Here is a 22,555-nt window from a genome sequence, read left to right as displayed (position 1 = left end):
CACCCATTCAGCTGGGCACATTTTAGCAAAACAGATTGATAGCACCTGGGTGAAACCAGTTTGGCCCAATTTTGGGGGGTTTGTGGCTGGAGACAGGATACAGAGAGCAAAGGGAACACTTACTAGGTTTGAGCTGAAGTATCTGTGGTGCATGAGAGGTACAGAAGAAAGCTCAGAAAGTTATAGAGAACCTGGTGACATGGACATAGGCGATCTTTTTGTGGGCAAGGTTCTTTCTAACTGAAGAAGGAAGATGTTCAATCCACCATGGAGAGATGCACAGCATAGTATGGAGAGGTGGAACTCATCACAGGTGAGATCCTGGTCTCTGAAGACGCTTCTGCTCTAAATCTCAAGGGTGCTTCAAAGCAATGACAAAATATATCTGTGTAAATGCTTACAGGTGTTTCACAGCTTTATGCAACTTTCTGCATTTTTTGTGCAAGATAACATGAACAAACAGAGGTGGGTTTTGAGCCCTTATGCTTGTGCTCGTCAGGAGTTTAAAATTAACTCACACCATCAGGGTGACATCTTAGACCTTGCTCTGCAGTGGTTGATATATTTGAAAGCTTAAATTCAAAAATTTGCTGTTAAAGAGAGTGGTGAATATGCTTATGTCAGTGTTATGCTCACCTACATTCCTCTTACAATATATTATTATATGTACAGTAAGCATTCAGCATCATAGTTGACATAATCCAATATAATAGAGAAGGGTCTGTGAAAAGGAACAAAATTAGGAGTGTAACTTTTTCACCTGGCATGAACATTTAGATGTTCATCCTTAGAAGAAGGCTCTAGTGGTTTATAATCAAATTCTCTCTATATATAGCTAATTAATATTGTTGAAATGTTAATGCTTCAGTGGCTGTCAATGTATCCAAGATTTATTTTCATGAAACCTGTCATTACCCTGCCATTTCACACTCTCACTTGGGGTGAATCTGCATCACAAATAACTGTGCATATGTAAATGAAATATTAAAATTACACTATTAGAATTAATCAGTCTAAAAATGCAAATTACGAGATTCCCCCAATCTCTGAAGTAGTACCCAAGTGAGGAAAGATGATTGCCTACAACACTACACTATCCAGAGTTTGTCCAGAGGTACTCAGGACAGATTTATCCATCAGAGGAACATGAATGAGACTTAGACCTGAATGCCACTGGTCCCTGGGGACCTTGAAAATGTGAGCATGCTGGCCAGCAGCAACAGGCATTGCTTTTGGGTGATGGTGTTAACACCTATCTGACCTTCCCTTAGCTGAATGTCCTGGTCCCTGTGAGATAAGGCAAGCCAGGGAGGTAAGGACATCAGCAGGTAAGACATTGCTTGGCTCTGAGGGTCAGGGCTTAATGCCCTGGAGAACTGAGCCAGTGGTCTCGTGAATACAGGTCTGTGCAGCCCTACTCATCCCTTTTTTTAGGATGAAAGTTTGAATTTGCAGTGCAATGCAGCAGAAATCATCACTAACCCTTACAATTGTAGCTGTTCTTTGTCATCAATGTTTTGGGTTTGGGTTTTTTTTGGCTTCTGACTTTCAAAGCACGATGGAATCCTGGCAGACTGTGCTATGTGTGATCAAAGGAGTTGTCTCCTCTCTTTTCTAATGCAAGGTGTGCCATCTGGGAGAGCTCATGTCTGTATCGACAGAAAAGATGTGATTTCAGGGAAGGTGCTATCCCTAGACTTCTCTAAGAACCTATATAATCATAGGTGTGAAACAGATCATTATTTGTACCTGAGTACATCATCTGGGAACTGCCATTACATGCTTTTCATGGTAGGAGCTGCACATGGACAAACACTATCTGACACAGCATAGACACTGCTATGAGATAACAGTGATTTGATAAAAACTAGTAATATTTTCCTGTAAATCCAAACCACCTGAAAATGACTACTTGGTACTTGCATATGTAGCACTGCTGATTGCTGTGGGAGCACATTTGGCAGATTGTTGAGAATCAAAAATAATTATATTTTATCCCAGTGCTTTAGCCATCTTGGACTTTTTCAAAAGGCCACAAGAACTGGTCCATCCCCTAGCATCAGGTGTGCTAGTTAGATGGAGATGTCAGATTGGAATCCCTGGTAACTTTTACAAAATTGATTTCTCAACAATAGCATTTTGTGTCTTTTCAGCTGCCCCACTCACCTCAACAACATGTTGGCTCTCAAGCCAGAGATCACTATTTATGCTATGGCTAGGGTAAAAGGCAGTCTTATTGCTACTCTTATTAGATTTTAATAGTGACACTATGGTGTGTCAGGAACTGAGTTTTCAATATAGCAACTCATATATATATTTTTTTTTTAATTCTCCAAATGTCAAGAAGTGGTCAGATTCTATTGAAAAAGCAGCCTTTAGAATCCATCCTTTCCCAGGTATATGACAGGTATACAAATGGACACAAATTTTTATAAAATAAATTTTTTTTTTTTTTTTTTTGACCTTCCATATCCATGTGCCTGAAGCAATCATTCTCAAAGTTTACCATCTGGCTGATAAAAGGTACAGAAGATTTTGGCCAGAAAGCCAGGAATCCCATGCATTTATGAACTGATGAAAATAGGGTTCACAGCAGAAACCCAGAGACAACCTTAATTGTAGCATTCTTTCACATTTGGATGCATTTGGGTATCTAATAACACAGCCTTGTATTGGTCCCATTTAGAACAATTCCTATTCAAGACAACATATAAATATGCATAGCCATCAATAAATGTTACAGCTACTGACCCTGGCAATCTCAGTGTCAATTAGCAATCTTAGTTAATATACCTCTAGATTGGAGTCAGGGGAGTAACAATCACAGACTGACTGACTTGCTGGTATATATATTTTTTATAAGGTTTGCTTTCTCATGACTGTGCGTGTCTCTGTACACAGCAAAGCTGAAATATGCAGGTATCTGGTCAACTAAATAAAAGCTGTATCCCTTGGGGGAAGTAGAAAGTTTGGAACAGCCATCAATGCAGACAATGAAAGTTAGTATTTCCTTTATTGTGTACACAGAGAAATCCACGTTAGCATACAGTAAGGACTGAGTTATTGTGGCTGCACACACATGCACACAGAGGAAAAGCACAAAAAGAAGGAATGCAGAGCTATTAATGGGGATTTGTATTCTAATTTATTCTCTCCACAAAAAAATACGATGCTGATGGATCCCCGTTTTTCCCACACAAAATCTGTCCACGCTGTTTCCCAGCAAAGAGGAAAAGCTACCTTTGTTTCATGTGCATCTGCTCTTGCTACAGTACAAAACTGCTCCTTTGTTGAGCTCGGCAGCAGGAGTGCAGGGAGGTGTAAGGAATCTAAGACCCAATCTTCTACTTTTTATCACCTCCCCAGTGGATTACACACGCAGCACAATACAGTCATTAAAACAGTTACACATGAAAAGACCCAGCGCCTCATCAGCTCGCTGATGTGTCACTTTACTGACGGACATGCAGCAGTAATTGCTGTGATAAGAAATTTGTCTTTTTCTCCTCTTCACATCCCTCCCCGTGCATTCATGAGAAAGGGGGACCGGCAACCTCTCTCCTCGCATCCTTCCCCAACAACCCACTGGGGCATTAAACAACCCTCTCCTCCTCTCTGCACCCTTTGTTTAAATCGACACCTTCAAAGATATGTTCTGTGGGTAGTGGGAGGGAAGGGGGAAAAAGGGATATTTACTTACAGAGCAGTAGCGGGCAGTTAATGCCACCTCCGGGAGCGGGGACAGGGGGTCACATCCATTAACAAACGTGCACAGAGCACACTGGCCTGCTTGCAGCGGAGAGCTGGACAGCCAGACGGGGCTTTCTACTGCCTGCACAGAGCAGCTCTCCCGATCCCAGCTCTGCAGTCAGTGCTGTGAGGAAAGAGCTGCTGCCTTCCCCAGCCTAGTGAAACCCCTCGCTATCATTTTACCATATAAGGAGACAAAAGCATCGGAGACTCTCATTCTTTGAGGCGCTCTGCAGCTGGCGTTCGACGCTTTCTCTATTCCAAGGGTGTCGATACTTCCCCCTCCTAAACATCTTGTCTTTCTTGGCCCCCTTCCTAAAATAAGGCTCCCTCTCCCCTCCTCCAGCCTTTGTTTCTCTAAACTGCTGACGCTTATTAATAACGTGGCTTTGCTAAATCCGAGGGCTCGGTCTTTACAGAAGGAGAGGTTTTATGGCAACCGAAGCCCAAACATTTGTAAGGCTCTTCACCTGGCTGAGAGAGGAAAGCCCTTGGTTGAAATTGGTACGAGGCAGGTCATTTTGCCTGCTTAGTGCCTTGCCAAAGAAGAGTGGAACAACCTGTCTCTCTTCCCCTTTGTGGAGAGGTGCACATTTTTAGGCATGTGAGGACATTTCTTTATGAGCACTCAGACCCCAATCTAGTTTCTCTCTACCCTTCTTTCTTTCCAAGCCCCCCCAAAATCAGGAGGAAAAGGAAAATTATGCAGGGGAAACCAAACCCAGCGGTCTTTGTGTAAGAGAAAGCCAAATGAACAGATTGTCTCAGCACATGCTCAGTACCCAGTCGAGAGCCCTGCCAGTGTGCACATGGTAAGAAAAGGGGGAGTTATTAATCCTACTATAACCAGGAACTACTACAAAATCCTATTTCATCTATCAACCATTCTAGCAGGAACACATTCTGCTAATCAAAACAGTGAGGGTCCTGGGAAACCTCCCAGAGGGAAGAATTTCGATCAGAAGCACATAGGAGATATCTCCTCTCTGCAGTTTGAGGGGTAAGGTGGGGAGGCACTTCAGGGTAATTCTTCAGTAATGAATGGTGCTTGCCAAAGGGAGGTGCTTTAATATGAATGCTTTCAACCTTAAGGGAAACCAGAAGGGTAAAAATGTAAAGCCCAGTAGCCTGAGACAGTCTTGCAAATGCTGTTGTTTTGCATCCAGAAGGTGTGAGATAGTCCAGTTTTGGGCACTGGGTTCTGGTGCATGCCTGGGTAGTGGGGTAGGTGTGCACATGGGCTAGATAAGGGCTTCTCCTGCAAAACAAGCTTGTGCCAGAACACTGACTTGCTGTCCTCTTGTGCACCCAAATGTAGTCAGATTTGGAATGGGGGTGAAATGGGTTAGTGGGACTCAGTGCTACTCCAAATCTAGAAAAGCACAGAATAAAATGCTGGGTAAAGGCCATTCCTAGTTCTTCTATCAGAAGCCATATCTCCTTTACAGGTGTGAGTTATTTTGATGACCAGCAATGATCTGTTTGCCAGTTGATCCAGCCTTTGCTGTTGGGTTTTCAAAACACAGGCATCATGCCCTGGAGGACAGACAATGGCCATACAGAATTAAGGGTGCCATGGCAATTATATCTTATTTAAATCAAAGCTGCTGCACTCCCCAGCCACACTGGGAATCCCTGACTCTTCCCTTGCACTCCCTTCACTTGACACTGTAAAATGAATTAAACCACGGAGTGAACACTTTTCAGTGAACCCATGAGCTACCCTGGATCTGCACCTATATCTTGGGAGAGCTGCTGTTTGGGTTTCCAGCCCCATCAGTGACTTGCTGGATGCACTTGGACAAGACATTTCATCTTTCTGTTCTTTAGCTCCACTGTCTCGGGACAGCCAAACTCATGTGTGAGTTGTTAGCAAATTTAAAAGGACTAGTTAGAACATAAACATAATAACAATAATAGTTTCTTTCTTTTAGATTAAACTATTGCACAGTGACAACAATTATAATTTATTTCCATCTTAGTTGCTGTTCTTTGTCAGCTCTGATTTAGTAGTGAACATAAAGAAGAAAAAAAGGGCCTTGAAGGTAATCAGAACTGGGCTATTTGTTTCAGTTTATTTCCAAACTTTTCTAAACAAACTAAACATTCTGAATGTGTTAATTGATTTTTTCGATTTCCATGATATTTTTATTTCCCCATCTGTCCATTTACAGCTACTGCAGCAAGTCTGACAGAGATTTTTTGATGTGTCCTGCAGTCATACAAGACAAGTGTTTTCCACACTTACAAGTTTAAATATATACTGGCTCCAGCTGAAAAGATTTAGTTTATCTGTTGCAGGTCTGGGTTGACTTAAAGAAGATAAGGTAATTTTTGCCTAATTTAGTATAACACCTCTAACTCCTTGAAGGCAGGAGGACCTCTGCCAATTTAAAACCCATTGATTTGTGGTCTCACTATGGGACTTGACACTCAGCAGCCACATCAAGACTGCGTGGAGCTGTGAAAGGGATGAGGAAGGGTTACCAGGCACACCTTCCCTCATCCCATGATGAGGTGTATGCACTCCATCAAAAACTACTGGGGAAGATACGGGGAACATCAGACCTCTTACCCTCCTGCAGGACCACTCAATCCATGTTTTATCTGGCAAGTAAATATTTTTATTGATTGTGGTTATTGATTATTGATTATTTTTTGTGATTGGCAGCCCTCCACAGTCCCTTTCCCACCAGAATCAAATCCATCAGGTGTGGGTGGGTTGGTGGGAGAATCCCAAATTTCATTAATTTTCAGAGAGATGGGGAGGAAAGGGCAGAGCCTCTTTCACTGACAAATTTATTATGTTACCCACGTCTTCTTTTTATATTTATATAGTCTATATTTTATTTTTACTTCATTGGTTCTCTGATTAACCCAACAGAGATCAGGCATTTTCAAGGCTTCAGAGGAATCAGTGCAATGAAAACAGGGGGCAGTGCTTCCAATAGGGAGCCTAAACTAAGAGTGGAAATGCAGGTATCATACAGTGATTAAGAAACTTATCTTATAGTTTATATTTTCCTCATGTATGTAACATTTACATAGCATATATTGCTTGTTCTTCAGTGGTCTCAGTGTTTAACAGGTTAATTCTATGTGTGGAATGCTGTACCTTGATGTGGGGAAAAAAAAATGAAAATAGTATCATTTTCACAGCAGGACTTCTTGATGATTTTACTAAGCCTTCATAAGTCTCACTTCAGCTACTGGGCTGATGCTGGAATAACTATCATCAGCATATCATATCTCCTTTTCTGGCTGAAAAGAATGAAGAAAGAAAAGTGGTGGAAAGAGGCAGGTGGAAGTGGAATATTTCTATTTCACCTAGTTTGAGACACAGAGAAATATAATGTCTCTGAGTGAACAGGGGAGGGGAAAATATACACTTAGGTTTGAAAATGGCTAAGCTATTGCCTGATTCCTTACTCCACCAATTTATCCTGGAAACTGTTCAGCTACTTTATCAGAATTCAACCAATCCCTTTTTGATGCTTGAATCTGAGTAACACAAGCTTCAATTGAATATGAGAGGGTGCATTTAGGAGAGCTGCTATTTTTGGCACTACTGCTTAGGAAGTAGTGTAGACTAGTGCAGATGTTGCATTTTATTTCATTAAACCTAAAATAACAGCCAGGCAATATTAAATATTCCTGAAATTTCATTCTCATAAGATGCTCACAGATATTTGTTTTTCCCAAGATTATGAAGAATATACAAAGGATAAAAAGATATTTTCAGCATGTGTTTTCTTTCCCAATACAATCTCCAAATCACAAGGCTTTTTGCAAAATTTTGATCTTCCTTTCTTCCTCTAGGTGACTTCAACCTCAAGTAGAAAGACACACCAGGTAAGAAATATCAGGGTTTCACAGGTTCTGATGAGGGAATTACAGACATCTTTGGACAATCCATTAAAACCACCCCAGCCACAACAGATAGAGAAAGTCTGCCTGCTTTGGGATGATGCAAGACTCGTATTATTGATGTTTAGCCTGAATCAATGTGGAAAGATTAGTGGTTTAGAAACTCCAATCTAATATTTTAAAAAAACATACTTCCATGTTTTCATTCTTAATATGTTTGAGTAGCTTGCACATGCAGCGTTAAACAGTTTTCTTCAGTAATTTAGAGAAAGGTGCCATGGTTCAGTACCATCAAAGGACTTCTGTTTTTCATAGTAAAAGTTATCTTTAGAAGGATGATATGATGCTTTGTGATAAGATAGAAGATTGAGACTCAAATCCAAGTGTGTCTCTGTGATAGCATGATCTGGGATGGAGCAGAAAGAATTTTAGACCATTATGGTAAATTTGGACAAAGATTTCATTACTTTTTTTAAAGTTAGTCAAGACCTTTGATCCAGTTAGTCCCAGTTACATTCATAGAAATATATCTTCTGAAAGAGATGCCCCAAAGTGAGTATGGTCGTAAGACACTGGTCAACATGGGGTCTGTCACTGTCTGTGCAATTGCTCCCATCCCCTTTTCTCTGTGGACAACTGAGATGTAAGAGAGGGTTTGAAATGGATGAACCAGGCAGGAAGACAGCTGTGTCCCTTTTTCTGCTGCTTTCCTCTCCCCCAGCTGAGCAGGCAAACAGCTTTTATCACTGATGTGCAGGGGAACACGATTTGATCACAGAGGAGAAGTATGGTAGTGCTTGGTGAAGGAGCAGACAGAACACCAGAGGAAGCTTCAAGGATCAGCCCAGGGTTTAAAAGAATGATATCTGCTGAGGAAAATCTCTCTTGTTGACAGCTGAGATTTCAATAGATTGGAAAGCTGAGGCACCATGTTATAAAAATAATGGGTCCTTCACTAGAAAAGCAGTGTTTTCAGAAGATCCATCCCAGGGCCCTCCCTTAAAAAACAAGCCATAGGAATCATTGCAGGATAAAGGCAGCCCATCAAACAACTCCCCAAGCAGTATCTGTCTGCACCAGGTGGGGCAGCTACCCTGAACTGCCCTCACCAGGCTGCTAACTGAGTGGAGAACAAATAACGAAGAGTTGTAAAAGAGAGAGTGGAAGACAACAATTCTTATGGAATACAGTCTTTTCCCCTACTTTCCCTAGCATTCTCTCTCCATCTTTTCCCTCACTAAGGAACAGATGGGGCCTTTACATTTAAGGAAACTTGAATGAAACATTTTGGTCTTTGCCATCTTCATACTTCTTTGGATTCCAAGTTTTCACTAAACCCCTTAGCTCCATAGTTTGTTCATCTCTAACCAAGGATAGAGATCTTGGTGGCATGTCTTTGGCAATGCTTTGGGATACAGAGACAACCCCACAACCCCCACCAACAGGTGAGTGGTCTTCAGATGACTCTAAATGATGATAGTGCAGAGACTTACACAGAGGAGCTCTTGCCTCTTCCCTGTCCTCTGGATTCAACTTGACTGCCATGTATGACAGATGGGAAGAAACTTTTGCATTTCCTACCCCCGCAGATGGAATCTGGGATGTCAAATTACTACAGAAGTTGCAGTAATTGCTGTTCTTCTGAGCTGGCAAATACTACCCCTTAATTTAGGATTTATTAATTTCAGTGTAATCATGATTTATCATTCCCTGTTCCAGACTCATGAAGCAAACACACTGTGATTGTTCCAAAAAACTAATCACTCTGTGTTTCTGACAGCACAAGAGACTTGCTATTCTGTAAAAAATAGCTCACATTCCCTGTGGTGTTCCCAGCAGCACACTTCAGCATTTTTAGGCAAAATCCTCTTTCCATAGTCCTCCCCCCTCTCACTGCTCCACTGCTCATGGCTTTTTCTCCAAAACCTTACTTCTGTGTGTATAATTTGCTTCTGCTCCCCTTAGTGCTTTGTCTGCCTGCATCCATATCTCTTATGACCCTCTGGAAATAACCAACAGCAACATTTGAGACTGTCATTTCACTTTATCAGACAGCCAGAGGCTTTGGGAACTTCTGAGCAAAGAGAGGTTTGAAACACTGAGCAGTTGGCAGACACCTCAAGAACTTACCTAATTTCCAAGGCAGAAGTGACAATGTCTAACTCATTCTTGGCAGATCTTTGTCTAATTTGCCCTTAAGGATTAACACTAGGACTCCACAACCTCCAAAGTCAAATGAGCATTAGTTTTGTCAGTCAAACACAAATGTAATGGGAGGGAGGGAGGGAGGGAGGGAGGGAGGGAGGGAGGGAGGGAGGAAGGAAGGAAGGAAGGAAGGAAGGAAGGAAGGAAGGAAGGAAGGAAGGAAGGAAGGAAGGAAGGAAGGAAGGAAGGAAGGAAGGAAGGAAGGAAGGAAGGAAGGAAGGAAATGAGAAAAAAGATTCAGATGAAAGTTTTCAGTCTAACATTCATGCTCATAAAGGGTGAATAGTGTCAGGCAGAGCCTGTCATTTGTAGTTATTCAGATCACACCACAGCAATATGAGAATCATTGAGTGGAAGGGTTCCTCCAATTTGTTATGCTTCTCTTGGGAAGTGTCTTGGGAAGAAAGTGAAAATGGAATGTAATGATATCTCTTCATAACACTCTGCCAGCCTCCAGCAGCTTTTGGCTTGGGGATTTCTCAACCTGGAGGCAGTATCCATACTGAATATCACTTTCATGGACTTGCAGTTCCCTCCTGATTGCCTGAAAAGAAATTCACAGCTTCCAGTAACAGATAGCTCTACTCTGTGTTGCTAAAGTACCAATCTTCCTTGTGTTAATTTTGAACATATTACCTACTAGTTTCATCTGAGACATCCTAGGTCTTACCTTTAGAGAGATAATGAGCAACTGATCTTTATTCCTATGCTACAGGCTGTTCATGTCTTTGTCAATCTTTATCAAATCTCCCCTCAGCCATCTCTCTTCTAGGCCAGGGAGTCCCAGTCTACTTATTCAGTCTGTATGAAAGCTGCTCCCCATGTTTTATCATTCCTCCTCAAACTTTTTCAATATGAAAATTAAGGTTTTCAGATGATGTGACCAAAACTTTAACATTGTTTGGTTTTTGGCTGCTTTTGATCAGCGTATGTTCTGTTGGTTGGGGGTTTTTTGGTTGGTTTTTTTTGTAAACCTATATAACCTCTAAATTTCACACCCAGGTAGACATCTCAGAACCATTACTTTATAGCTAAAGTGACATTTCCCCCTACATTTGCTGTTTTATACTCATCTACACTCAGTTTTAGATGCTGTTCTAATGCCCACTCATCTGTTGCCGAAGATCCTTTTCTCTCATCCTGTTTCTCAGTCTTAGAAGAATTTCCACTAATAATCTCCTATTAATCTCTTTACTGTAAAGCCTGTCTACCTTTCAATAGATCTTATGCAATACATGCAAATATCTTCCCTCTTATCCTATTACTGCTTAAGTGTTTTTAAGGCTGTGTGGTGAGGGCCCTTATTGGATACATGGAAAAGGACAAAGGTTGACAGATGCTATCAACCACAGATCTGTATCTCCATGCTGTTTGTTATCTTACAGGAACCTGATGGATTTGTAGAACATGATTTCTGCTCACCAAGGTGTATTGAGTTTCTCCCAATATATCATATTTACCCAGCTTCTCTACCCTGAATAGTGATTTCTACTAAATTTGTCAGTGTTAACAAGCTCTATTTGTCCTGTTTTCTCTTGGAAGCATTTAAAAAGGCTGATGCTGTATTGGATACATTCAGGTGCTCAGTTTGTTTTAAATAAGAGGCCATGGGCTATTATTGTTTCAGCTAATTCATCCTTCCGTGCCTTTAGAACTATTGGATGAACACCATCTGGTTCTAACATTTTCTTCCTATTAGTTTTATTTATTTGCTCCACACATCTTCTGCAGACACTTCAGCTTGAAATAGATCCTCTGATGATACCCATAAGGAAGTGTTCTGCTGCTGAAAGCTCTCCAAGTTCCTCACAATGAACACAGGAGCAAAAAAAATAGAGATCACTTAGCCTTTTCTGTTACAGGCATGTCTTACTCAAGGACTAGTTATGTGTTTGCCCTATCATTTCCCAAACCCTTCAACTTGCCTACTATTCGAAAGAAGCATACAGCTGCAAATCACTTCCCAGATTGCTTCAGACTCATAATATTTTGATGTAAGTAGAAACAGATGTAAGTAGAATCAGTCCCTCTCCAATCTGACCATGACTGGGGACATCCTGTTTTGCAGAAAGATGCTTCTGTATGGCAACAATTATTTTTCTTCTCAACTACTGTTTGTATATACTAGAGATAAACTGAGAGGGTCTGAGACGTAGGCTCAGACATATATTATGATTGAGTATATGAGCTTAGATTGTGCACTTTGAAGTAGAGTCCTTCTGTTGATCCTCTTAGGCCTGTGCTTACTTTGAACCCTATAAGTGCTCAGGCCCTTTAAATAATAGGATTAAAGTAGTCATTTGGTTGCTGATGTGAATTTCATGTCTAACACTTCACATAGAGCTAAAAAAATATACCATCCATTGTCAGCCTGATAGACATATGGATTGCATTTGCCCCTGCCAAGTTTATATTCGCATGGCTCTCTAGAGGAGTTGCTGTCTTAATGTGAATGAAATTCAAATGTTGTGAGTAAAATGAAAGAAAAACTTGTAAAAATGGCTTGTCTTGAAGATGAAGTGTCTCTAGCTGGAAGATAAGTAATTTTTCTGAGTCATTAGAGAGGAGTCAGAACTCACATTATGAAGCAGTGCTAGCTCTTTTGCTTGTCCCTAGTGCCTAGCCATAAAGTCCAGTGAGTCCTTGCTGGGTTGCTACAATGCAAATGACTTACATGACTGAGCACTGCCCATCTGTCTGCCTGAAGAGCCCATCCACAGTGATGCTGACTCTTCCTGATACCCAGACTGATTTCCGGGAACCCAGACTCCTCGTTTGCAAGGAAGTGTTTCTAACACTTGGATATCCAGAAAAAAATGTGGGCAAGTTTGCTGGCTTTTCTGGCAGCAAACACAGCACTGGCAAGCAGTGGGAGCTTCTCTTGCAGGAGAGGGCAGAAGAAGACCTATGAGGAAGGCAGACTGCCTGCAGCACTTCCACAGCCATGCTCACATTGCTTCTCCTGCCAGCTTTCTGCAAGAGCATGCCCTGGACTCAGCTGTTTGCTATTTCCTTTAGTAAGGTGCACACCCACCATATATTTGCATTAGTAAAGAGGGTGAAAAGACAGAAAGCAGGCATGACTGCTCTCAGATCTGGCCCTTATTTCTCCTTTCTGAATTAGGAAAAAGTACTATTTTCTCCCCTACAAGGATGTTGAGAGAAGAAATGCTCGAAAATGTGAAATGCAAGCTGTGTGAGTGCATAACACAAAACGTGTTCGACCTGTGCTCACACTAATTCTTGAGCTGGGGCTTAAATGATGGAGTTGAAAAGTACAACAGAAAGAGTTTGTTCTGAGAACTTCCTCTTTTATTGTTCTATACCACAAGTGCCATGCTGTATCTCTCTCTTTGTATTATAATTAGTGTTGTAAGCCACCGAGTGTCCTGCAACCTTCTACAACCACCACTGGAGGCTGTGGGATGTGTTGCAATGGAAATAAAAAATGGGAAATTAAGATACCCAGCCTTTAAAAAATGGGATAAATAACAGAATAATGGGCTTCTGTGTGGAGGCATTGATGGCTTGCAGGTATCTCTGTTTTCATATGGTAATCTCTAGACTTGTTGGGCGTTGCTTCCCCAGACACAGACTACCAAAAAGGAGCACTAGTCAATGCTGTCATGCTTCCCTCCTACAGAAAGCATGCAAATTTCTAGGAATACTGTGGTGAGAATCTGTTCAGCTTGACAGGGAATACACTGATCTGAAAGCCCACTAGTTTTGTTTATGGAACGTGTGAGACAACTTCTGTCCCCATGTATGCGCCCATTCTATTTTCATTACAAAGTACTTATTTGCCTTTTTAAAGGAGAGTTTTCCTCTAATTTGCTGTGATATGGGAGTTCCACAGACACTGCAGGAAAAAGAAAGAATATTATAAAAGAGAACCTGTGTAAGTGGCTTCATAAAAAAATATTACTGAAAATTTGAAGTGAAATTGAGGGAAAATATTTTTTCTTCTAGCTCTTTCAGTTTCACTGCTTCTAGGTACCATGTCCTAACAATAGCCAGTAAATCAACCTGCAGCAGAAACATTTTGTGTTTTATGAAGTTGATGGATCCCTTTGAAATGTCTATGGTAGTCTTCCTTCCATGTTTGTCAGAGGGAGTTGAGCAAAACCAGGCAAAATTGCTCCAGCTGCTTTCAGAAAAACTAGGGCTCTGTGTAATATGACCTATGCTTCTCGAAGCTGATCAGCGTTAGATGATGAACATTGTTGAAACAGCCTGAGATTTATCAGCATGAAACTGAACTCACTGTGATATAAAGCCAAAGATAAAATATTGCAGTCAGTAGTAATTCATCTCACTGAAAAACAACTCTGTCAGAATTTGTTAGACAGCATACAGCTACAAAAAAAGAAAAATGGTCAGAAAAAGTATGAAAACTCACTTTCATGGTACAAATCTACACAATTTTGGCACTATTAAAATTAGGAGGAAGAGAAAGAGATTTGAATTTTGTTAAAATAATCCGTGGACGCTTCTGAGAGAACTCCTATTGATATCTGTGGGGCCAGGATTTCACCCTCAAGTCAGTATTCACATTCACTTCCTTCTCTGGTTTTCTTCCTTGTAAAATAGCCTTTTACATTTTCTGTATTAAAGAAGTGTTTGAATGAGCCTGCCCCCTCACAGCCTCTTGCCAGCTGCAGTCAAAGGTCTGCCTTGTTCTGATGGCTTGCTGTTTGGAAGGGGAAAAGTAAAGTTATTCATCCATTAATCATATTTTTAAATGCTAGGTAAGAACAAAGTATTATTGTTGGAAAGACTGCCTTTAGAATGGCTTCACTTTGGAAACAGGCTTTGGGTCTTTTTGTTTAATTTCACTTTTAAATTCAAATCCAGTAAAAAATCACAGCATTAGTATGTATGTTCCTGCATTTTATTCCAGCTAAAGACTTTTGGCCAACACAGTTTTTTTTTGTTTAAAGCTAATGCTTTGCTGTACATGATTGGAATGCTGTTTCTGCTTCTTGTTTTTAAAAGGGAACACTGTCAATACACCAGTGGCTGCAATACTTTAACACTAAATGCCCAGCCAGGATGATTTTCTTATTTTTATTGTTTTAGCCTGAGGCTTGGAAGATAGACAAAGAATTTGAGGACATGAGAAAATTTCTAGTATGCAAGAAGAGAGACTATTAAAAAATATTAGTTTTGTACAGGATTTATTTGTTGCACAATGTACTGTGGAAGCACATCAGTTTAGCTTAATTGCAAGATCTTGCAATAACCAGATGAGTGAAGGCAGCTGCCATGTCCCACTGGTGTCCCTCTAAAATGCTGCACTCTCTGGTGGGACACTCTACCTTTGGGCTCCAGGTAACTTAGAAAACTCATCTCACCAGTGCTCACTAGGGAGCAGAAGATTGGAGCTCTGAGCAGATCTGAGCAGATCACGGCGTAGTGGCAAGATGGTTACTGCTGGAGAACAGGGAGATGTGTGGATGTGTCAGCTGCGGTGTCTGGAGATGTAAAGCCTTCCAAGACATCCATGCGGGGACAGTGAGCTCCAAGCTAACAAGTGCATGTGCAGAGAATTTAGTATTTTGCATTACTTTATTCTTCCACTTAAGTTATGTGCTGTCCTTGACATGAAAGGTGGAGCAAACTTGTTCCTAGGCATGTTGTCTTGGTGCTATCTACAGTGACTGTCACACCCCACACGAGCATCAGCCTGGAAAGCTAAGCCAGACATGACACATTACCTGAGGACATCAGCCATGGCAGTGAGTGCCCATCACAGGTGAGGCTGGATACATGGGGCACCCTCAGAGGCTGTGTCTGTCCCCATGCATCAAACAGGACACCAGAATGCTCCCAGGCACTGAGACTCAGCCAGCCATGCTGCTCTGTTGACCAGACGCCACTTAGGGCTCTCCCACCTGGGCATAGTCTAAGAGCAAATCCTATCCCTAGGACATGTTTTGATGTGGCCACTTTATTTCAGAGGCCAAGAGTGTGTAACAGCCCAGGCTCAGCCCCAGGGCTGCATCTCCCCCAGGAGCACTGCCAGGCATTACTGCCATGGCAGAGCCCAAGAGACAGCCCTGGGACCAGACCAAACTGCTCCAGCAATAGCACTGATATAAACACTTGCCTCTCATCTAAATTCAGTGGGTCTCCAGCAGCTTTAGACCAGCTAAGTGTCTACCCTTCTGCCTTGGAAATGCTCCTGTAGGATCTGAGCGCAATCCCAAACTCTTGGTAGTGGGCTGTCCTTCCCTACAAGCACTGGCTTTGGGTCACGTCTAAGGAGTCCTTCTCCTCAGGGACCTGACATCCGGTCAGAGCCTGTGAAAGACTCAGAATTTTGAAAAGACATTTCTTTAATTTGATTTCTTAAATAATGGAAAAGTAAACAAACTCTAGTGCAATGTGTGATAGCTTTAGCTTTTAGTCTAAAAGTAAATTAATCTTTCGTACTTTTGTGTCATATTGTGTGATCTTTGGATTTAAAAGCCTTCGATTATAAGAATATTTATAGTAAAAATGTATGTGTAAATGCATCCAAACAAATGTATACACAGACACAAACAATCTTATTTTCCCTAAGAGGTGTTCTTTTATTGGCTTCATTTGAAAATTAATGCTCTCATGAGATGAGGTTAAAAGCAATTTAATGTAACAATAGCATGATAATTGGCATTTGGCAGTTATTGCTAATGCTATTTTACCGACTAGTTTTGATTAATTCCTGCTTTGACACCCAGATATGATTCAGTGCTTTGCTATCTTTTCCCTTTTCCCACATCTGCTGTAATCCATAACAAGTAATTGTTTAAAACATGAAATCAGCAAACATCAGCTGTAATTTTCCTTTCTTTCTTTCATGGCCACTAGGAAATTGTCTAAAAGAGTAGAAAAAAGCAAAATGTTCCTTCTTTCTGTTCTCAGTTTTTTTGCTATCTCTTCATTTTCCAAACATTCAACATAAAGAAGAAAATGCTGATAGAGGGTGAAAAAACCCCAAAAACTAATCAAAAGTTTTCTGCCTGAAGCCGTTCAGTTTGCTATTCAAACAGGGAAGTGCCTACAGTTAGACACAGTTGTGTTCCTTGAGAACATGAAAACATGACAGTGTATCATTAGTGAAGAAACTAAAGAGCAGCTGTTAGTAAGCACCTGGTTCCCAACAGCAGACTGGAAATACAAAGAGAGACTCTGTGTGTGTGCCCTGGCAGCAAAAAAGGAACAAACATTTTAAAGTCCCCTCTTCCCCTGAGAAACCAGCACTCCCCACAAGATGTCTATGAAGAGCCCTGAGAAGTGACTGCAAATGGCAGGTGGAAAGGAAAAAAGGGTTCAAAAGGCAGTGAAAACCAAAACAAGGCACAATCTTACCTCAGTGCTGCCTCTGCTCATGAGTCTGTGAACGACAGAGGACAGGGACAGACTTGCCTCTTCATTGGATTGCCCAAACTATATATCTCGTAATTAGACAGTTGGGCATTTGTGCTTCGGGTGAGCTATAAATATAATATCTCCAAAGCAGCAGCCATGGGCAGGAGATAAGGACTGCAGCATCTCTGTGCCACCAGCCTTTTAAGGCATCACAGCTAAAGCTGCACAAGGGCCCCGATGGAGAGGGCTGTTGTGCTCTTGAGCAGTGCCAACTCGTCACTTTGCTGAGTTTGGGAGTGCCTGACCTTAAAACACAGTCACCTGCCTTCAGGAGGTCCTGTAAGGGACCTAAGGAGATGATGATATTTCATGGCTCATTATTTTGGCTGAGATATGACCAACTCTAATTTATCTAACAGGTTATTTGTCAGGCCTTTAGGGTTGACAAAAACACCTTAAGAAAGGCCAACTGCTTTGTGGATGTAACAAATTCCACCTCCCCTTCATCTGTCTGCCTGTCCACCCCAGGTGTGCAGCCCTGTTGCAGGGTAGTTTGTGTCCTGTGTCCTGCCCTGTTTTGCACTGCACCTCCTTGTGCAGGAAGCTGTAGTGCCATCTCACTACAAAAGGCAACAACTTTAGAGATTAGTCTGATATCACTAATGAAGTCTGAGTTGGAAACAGGGCTGTAACTCAGGGGTGAGCTTTCTTCTCAGGGCTCCAGTCCTGCTGCAATGTAGGTGTGATGCTGGGTGAAGGGGACACTTGTACAGAAAAAAGAGCAAGAGGTTTGAGGTGGAAGAAAGCTCTTCTAGTAGCTCCCATGGGCAGTGCCTTGCTGGCTGTGGAAGAAAATATGTCCAAGCAAGGCTCAGTGTAGAGGTGGGGTTACAACCTGCCTACCTTCTTACCAATATTGGGTCCATCTCTGCATTTCAGTGTACTTCTGCAGAGGAAGTTTTAGCAGAGACATGGTCCTTGTTATGAAGTTGAACTATTTTAAGGAGACGAAAAGGAAAACCTCTCTTTAAGATGGGGAGGTAAAGAAGTAGCATCAGGCAGACACTGCTTGCAGACAAATGACTCTCCTTTCCACAGCAGCATACTTGTCTGGAGAAGTTCTGTGCTGTTGAACTGAGGCTGTCTGTTGTTCCTCCTCCTGGCTTCAGCAGCAGTACTCGACAAGGAATCCAATTTCTTTGCTGGATTTATTTATTATTTCCATCGTCCTGAAGAACCCTTCAATCCCTTCAGCTCTCTCTTGTCTCTCTTTTCTTCAGAGTGCTGGTTGAGCAATAGTCCTTACGAGATAACATCACCTCCCAGCTTGTCTCCCAGCAAGTGTCGGTCAAGCTGCAGAGACTGGATACTGACACAAATTGTGTGCCAGGCTTTCTGACATAACAAACTGATTTATGGTTTGACATGGAGCCCAGTCAGGTTTTATGGTTTTAACTCCAAACCAATGAGAAGTTGGCATCTGAGGCATTCATCCTAACATTAAAAAGCTCACAACAGCATGTCCTCGGCCTCTGCCAAGCAACATGATTTGACAGCCTGAGTCAAGCCTCTGGGAGAAAATTACTTTCACACATCTCCTTTTATCCGTGCAGAAATACCTATCTTCCAAGCACCATGGATGAGGAGCGTGGCCTAGACACTTTGTTTAGTGAGATGAGAGAAATGACCCCCAGATTCCTGGAAAAAATATTGTCCATCCTAGATCTAGTGGCCTTTTGCCTCATGTTCCTTTAGCTACCATGTAAACAGCCCTTTCACATTTCCCAGAACAATAAACAGTTATGAAAAGCTGTTAAGCAGCAAAAATGAGGTAGTTAAGACATATGTTTGGACAGCTCTGGAAAGCCTCAACCTTTTCATGTTAGCCAATTTTTCTGTTTGCATGATTCAAAGGTCCAGCTGATGTTGTAGAAACAACCTGGATAAACGATGGTTGTCCCCTTCCCCAGTCCAGGATGTTCTGGGCACTGATGTCATGTTTAATCCCCAGGTGTCAGCCTGACTGCGGAACACATTTGGAGCTGGTGCAACATCCAGCAGCTGGGGACCAGCTTCGGGTAAATGTGGCCTCCCAAAAGACTTAATCTGAAAATTTGAGAAGGTGGATTACAGATCTGCTAATGCAAACATTACTGATTTTCTATCTGATAAGAGCAAATGTTCTCTAAAACTTGTTACCCCACATTCTCCTGCAACTTTAACTGCCCCCGTTTCATTTTGGATGTTCCTTTACTCTAAAGGACCCTCTCCAGGGAAAGGACTCTTTGAAAATGGATGCTGCCGGAAAGCTAAAGCATCAGCAACATGTCAGGCTACTGGTCCTGATCCTGTGCTGGCAGCAGGTAACAGCTGAACCACTTCTTTGAGACAGGCAGGGGAATGCCCCCACACTCAGGGCACCAGCACTTCTGAGGTACTGAAGATTGGCAGGCTAACAGTAGAGGAGAGATGTTCCTTGGATGTTGTCAGAAGCAGAGACATCTCCAGGTGTCTCAGCTAAACAGTGGTATTGGAATTTAGCCTTTAAGAAGAGGGATGGGGGCTGAGGCTCTCTATCCCACACCAGTGATGGCACAGTAAGCCCCCTTGGATCTCCAAGGGGCTGTAGCCCCAGAGCCAGCCCTGCTGCTTCCATGACTAAGGCACAGGCAAGAAGCAAAGCAGGAATTTTAGCCACTTCCCTGTACCAAGGCAACGGGGTGTGTGTGTACACAAAAAGATGCTTTACAATCATAGAGTCATTTAGGTTAGAAAAGATCTTTGAGATCATTGAGTCCAAATGTGCTTTAGAAATGGAAAGGAAATCATGTCAGCTGTAAAGCACAGCTCCTGTGGAAACCGTACTAAGGTGCCCATTAGCCATTCATTGCAGTGAGGTTTGAGGTTTTACCACCACAATGGGGATTTGCCCTGCCATTCTCTGCAAGTCAAAGAAGGTGCCAGAGTGGGGGCATCCAAGAAGAACGTAAATGTTCAGGATAGATTTAACAAACAAAAATCTAATCAGCTTGCACTGGTACTGTCTTTACTAAAAGAAGAGCTCTACAAACAGACATTCATGGGAATCTGCCCTTGCTGTCCTGACATTTGTGTTCATGGTAGGTAACACAGTGATTAAAACTGTGTTATGATGTTGTTGACCCTTTAATCTAATTTGGGGGATTTAGAGGTGGGTTCTGTACATATAATATTGACTGCCACAGACTAAGCAGCAGAGCCAGAGGGGAAGAGGGCACCTGTGGAGATTGTGCTGTTAGTCAATATTCTGCAAACACTTCACACTCAGGTCCTCACAGTGAGGAAGATAGGATTAGCATTTTCTGTTATGAACAGGGGGTTCAGCTGTGTTAGCAAGCCATCAGTCTGTCTGCTTCTAGCCCTTCACAGCCACAGGTCACACCAGTGTCTTCCAAATTAGACACCTGCACATAAAACTCCACACCACGCCCCTCACCCCCTCCACACCTGGGGAAAGAGTATGCTCAAATACCAACCCTCATGGAAACTTGTGGCCACACAGCCTTCTGCCAGCATCTGTCATCTTCAGGCCTTCCCATGCCTGTGAAAATGCTGGTGGCAGGCAGCATTTGGGCTCTAGCAGCAGCAGGCTCAGGGATGCCAGTGACCTCCAGGTCTCTGGGGATGGGGAGTACCTGGAGGATCCCAACCCCAGCTCCCTCCTGATGAGCAGCTGTCCTTATTGCCTCTGTAGTGACCAGACTGTGGAGCACAGGTGAGATGTAGGTGTTTTCATATGAAGCAGCAAAGCATGGGGATTTCCAAGGGCCTCATCTCTGCCTGGTTTCCCCTCCTGCCCTATGTTTTGAGCTGAAGCTCCAACATGTCATTACTGCAAAGATATGCTCAGGCTTGAGAGCAGGTTAAAACACTTAGAGCCCTATGATCTGTGTGTTTTCCATGGATGCTCTCATCAGCAGTTCACCTCTCCCAGTTTTTGCCATCAAATGTTTGCATCTGCTTTAAGCCAGTTATCTGTGTGCTTTCTATGGGGGCTGGAGGTTCCCATCTCTTGCTGCTGACTACCTGGTGAGAGGAGATGTCTCACACCAGACTTTCTTTCACATGAATTCGGTCACCAGCTAACTTCTGGTCACTGAATTTATGTGAAATGCATCTCACTCAGCATGATATGCCCTTGCTTTGAGTAGAGTGCCACAAAAACACTTGTGTTGGGTGAGATGTAGGTTAACCTAGCCTATTTTCTTCCCTCCAGCAATTGCCAGTAGTTCGTGCTTGGGAATATATATGTCCCAGAACAGTTTCCTGAACTCCCACAGGTTTTGGGCTGGGAGCTCTCTGAGACAGAGGCAAATTATATTTAGTGGCCTTGATGCATTTCTTTTTCTTTTCTTTCTGTGAAAATTCTCCTGTTTAAGATCCCAAGTACTCAAGGTGTTTGTTCTGTCCCATACCCAGTCTCTGCAGCTTGTACCCCTCAAGCCTGGTGACTGTCAGAGCTCAGAGCTCATGCAGGGGCTCTGCCCCCAGCACAAACAATGCCACGTTTGGGGAAATGATGCAGATGAGCCTTAGTTTGAAAATTCAGACACCCAGCTCTCTCCAAAACCTCTAAACCCAAGCTTTGCATGGAAAACCTAGGGAGATTTTCCCTTTCTCCCCCTCTCCATCCTGTGTCCCACTCACACTGAGGGAGATGAATCTAGTCCCCAGGCTGCCTTTCTGCACCTACTTGATGGCCCCACATCTCAGGGTTCACTTTGCAGACCTGGTGACACAGCACTGACAAATGCCCTGAGTAAAGAGAGAACTGGGTGGTAACTCAAACCAGATGAAATTCTGGAAATATTTTCAGAGTATGACCAAAGTTGGAAAAGCAGAAATCATTTCTTCTTCACTCCTCCACTCAACTGCCCAGCAAATATCACAACTCACAAAAGGCCACTGCTCTTAGCAGCTGTTTCATGGCCCCATCTCTGCCCTTTCCCATTTTGGCTGAAATACTAGTTCAGTATGCTTTAGCTGCTGTTTTTGGATCATGCTAAGACTTCTTCAGTCCAAAACTAAATCTACCCTCATAATCCACCAAAATAAGTCCTTACAAAGCTAAGCAGGCTTCACTTAAGAACAATAAAACCTTTTGTGGTTTGTAGTGACAAAGAGATCCAAGTGATTGCCTGAGTATAAAGCAGATGAGAGAATCAATCCCAGTAACACTGAATTTTGGTGCCCCACTTGTCCACTTACCTGCTTGTTTGAATTAATGCCTTTACTCCACTCAACCTAAATCCACCAGTGAGTGTATGTGCAAAAAACTCTTTCAGGGCTCCTTTTAGAAGAGAGGTATTTTCTCCTAAGGTTGCTCTCACCTGAGAGAAGT

General features: G+C 42.4%; 1 protein-coding gene across 4 annotated transcripts in view; it reads right to left on the bottom strand.

Moving 5' to 3' along the window:
• FHL2 (four and a half LIM domains 2) overlaps window positions 1–17,324 on the bottom strand; it is a 38,703-nt gene extending 21,379 nt beyond the window's left edge. For 2 of the 4 annotated variants that reach the window (XM_085054031.1, XM_085054050.1), the window contains exon 1: window positions 3,701–3,885. Coding sequence is in view for 1 of the 4 variants with exons in the window: in XM_085054023.1 (XP_084910149.1) it covers window positions 17,176–17,196 (21 nt within the window). In the remaining 3 variants the exon portion in view is untranslated. Of the gene's footprint in view, window positions 1–3,700; window positions 3,886–17,175 lie in introns of those variants that run through there. The other 2 variants (XM_085054023.1, XM_085054041.1) reach the window with 2 other exon arrangements.
• Between the last annotated feature and the right edge of the window lie 5,231 nt (window positions 17,325–22,555).

Source organism: Lichenostomus cassidix, chromosome 1 (assembly GCF_008360975.1).
Source record: "Lichenostomus cassidix isolate B80296 chromosome 1, HeHo_3.0, whole genome shotgun sequence".
Lineage (NCBI taxonomy): Eukaryota > Metazoa > Chordata > Aves > Passeriformes > Meliphagidae > Lichenostomus > Lichenostomus cassidix.
Note: the sequence above shows the minus strand (reverse complement) of the source record. Positions and strands in the feature narration are given on the sequence as shown.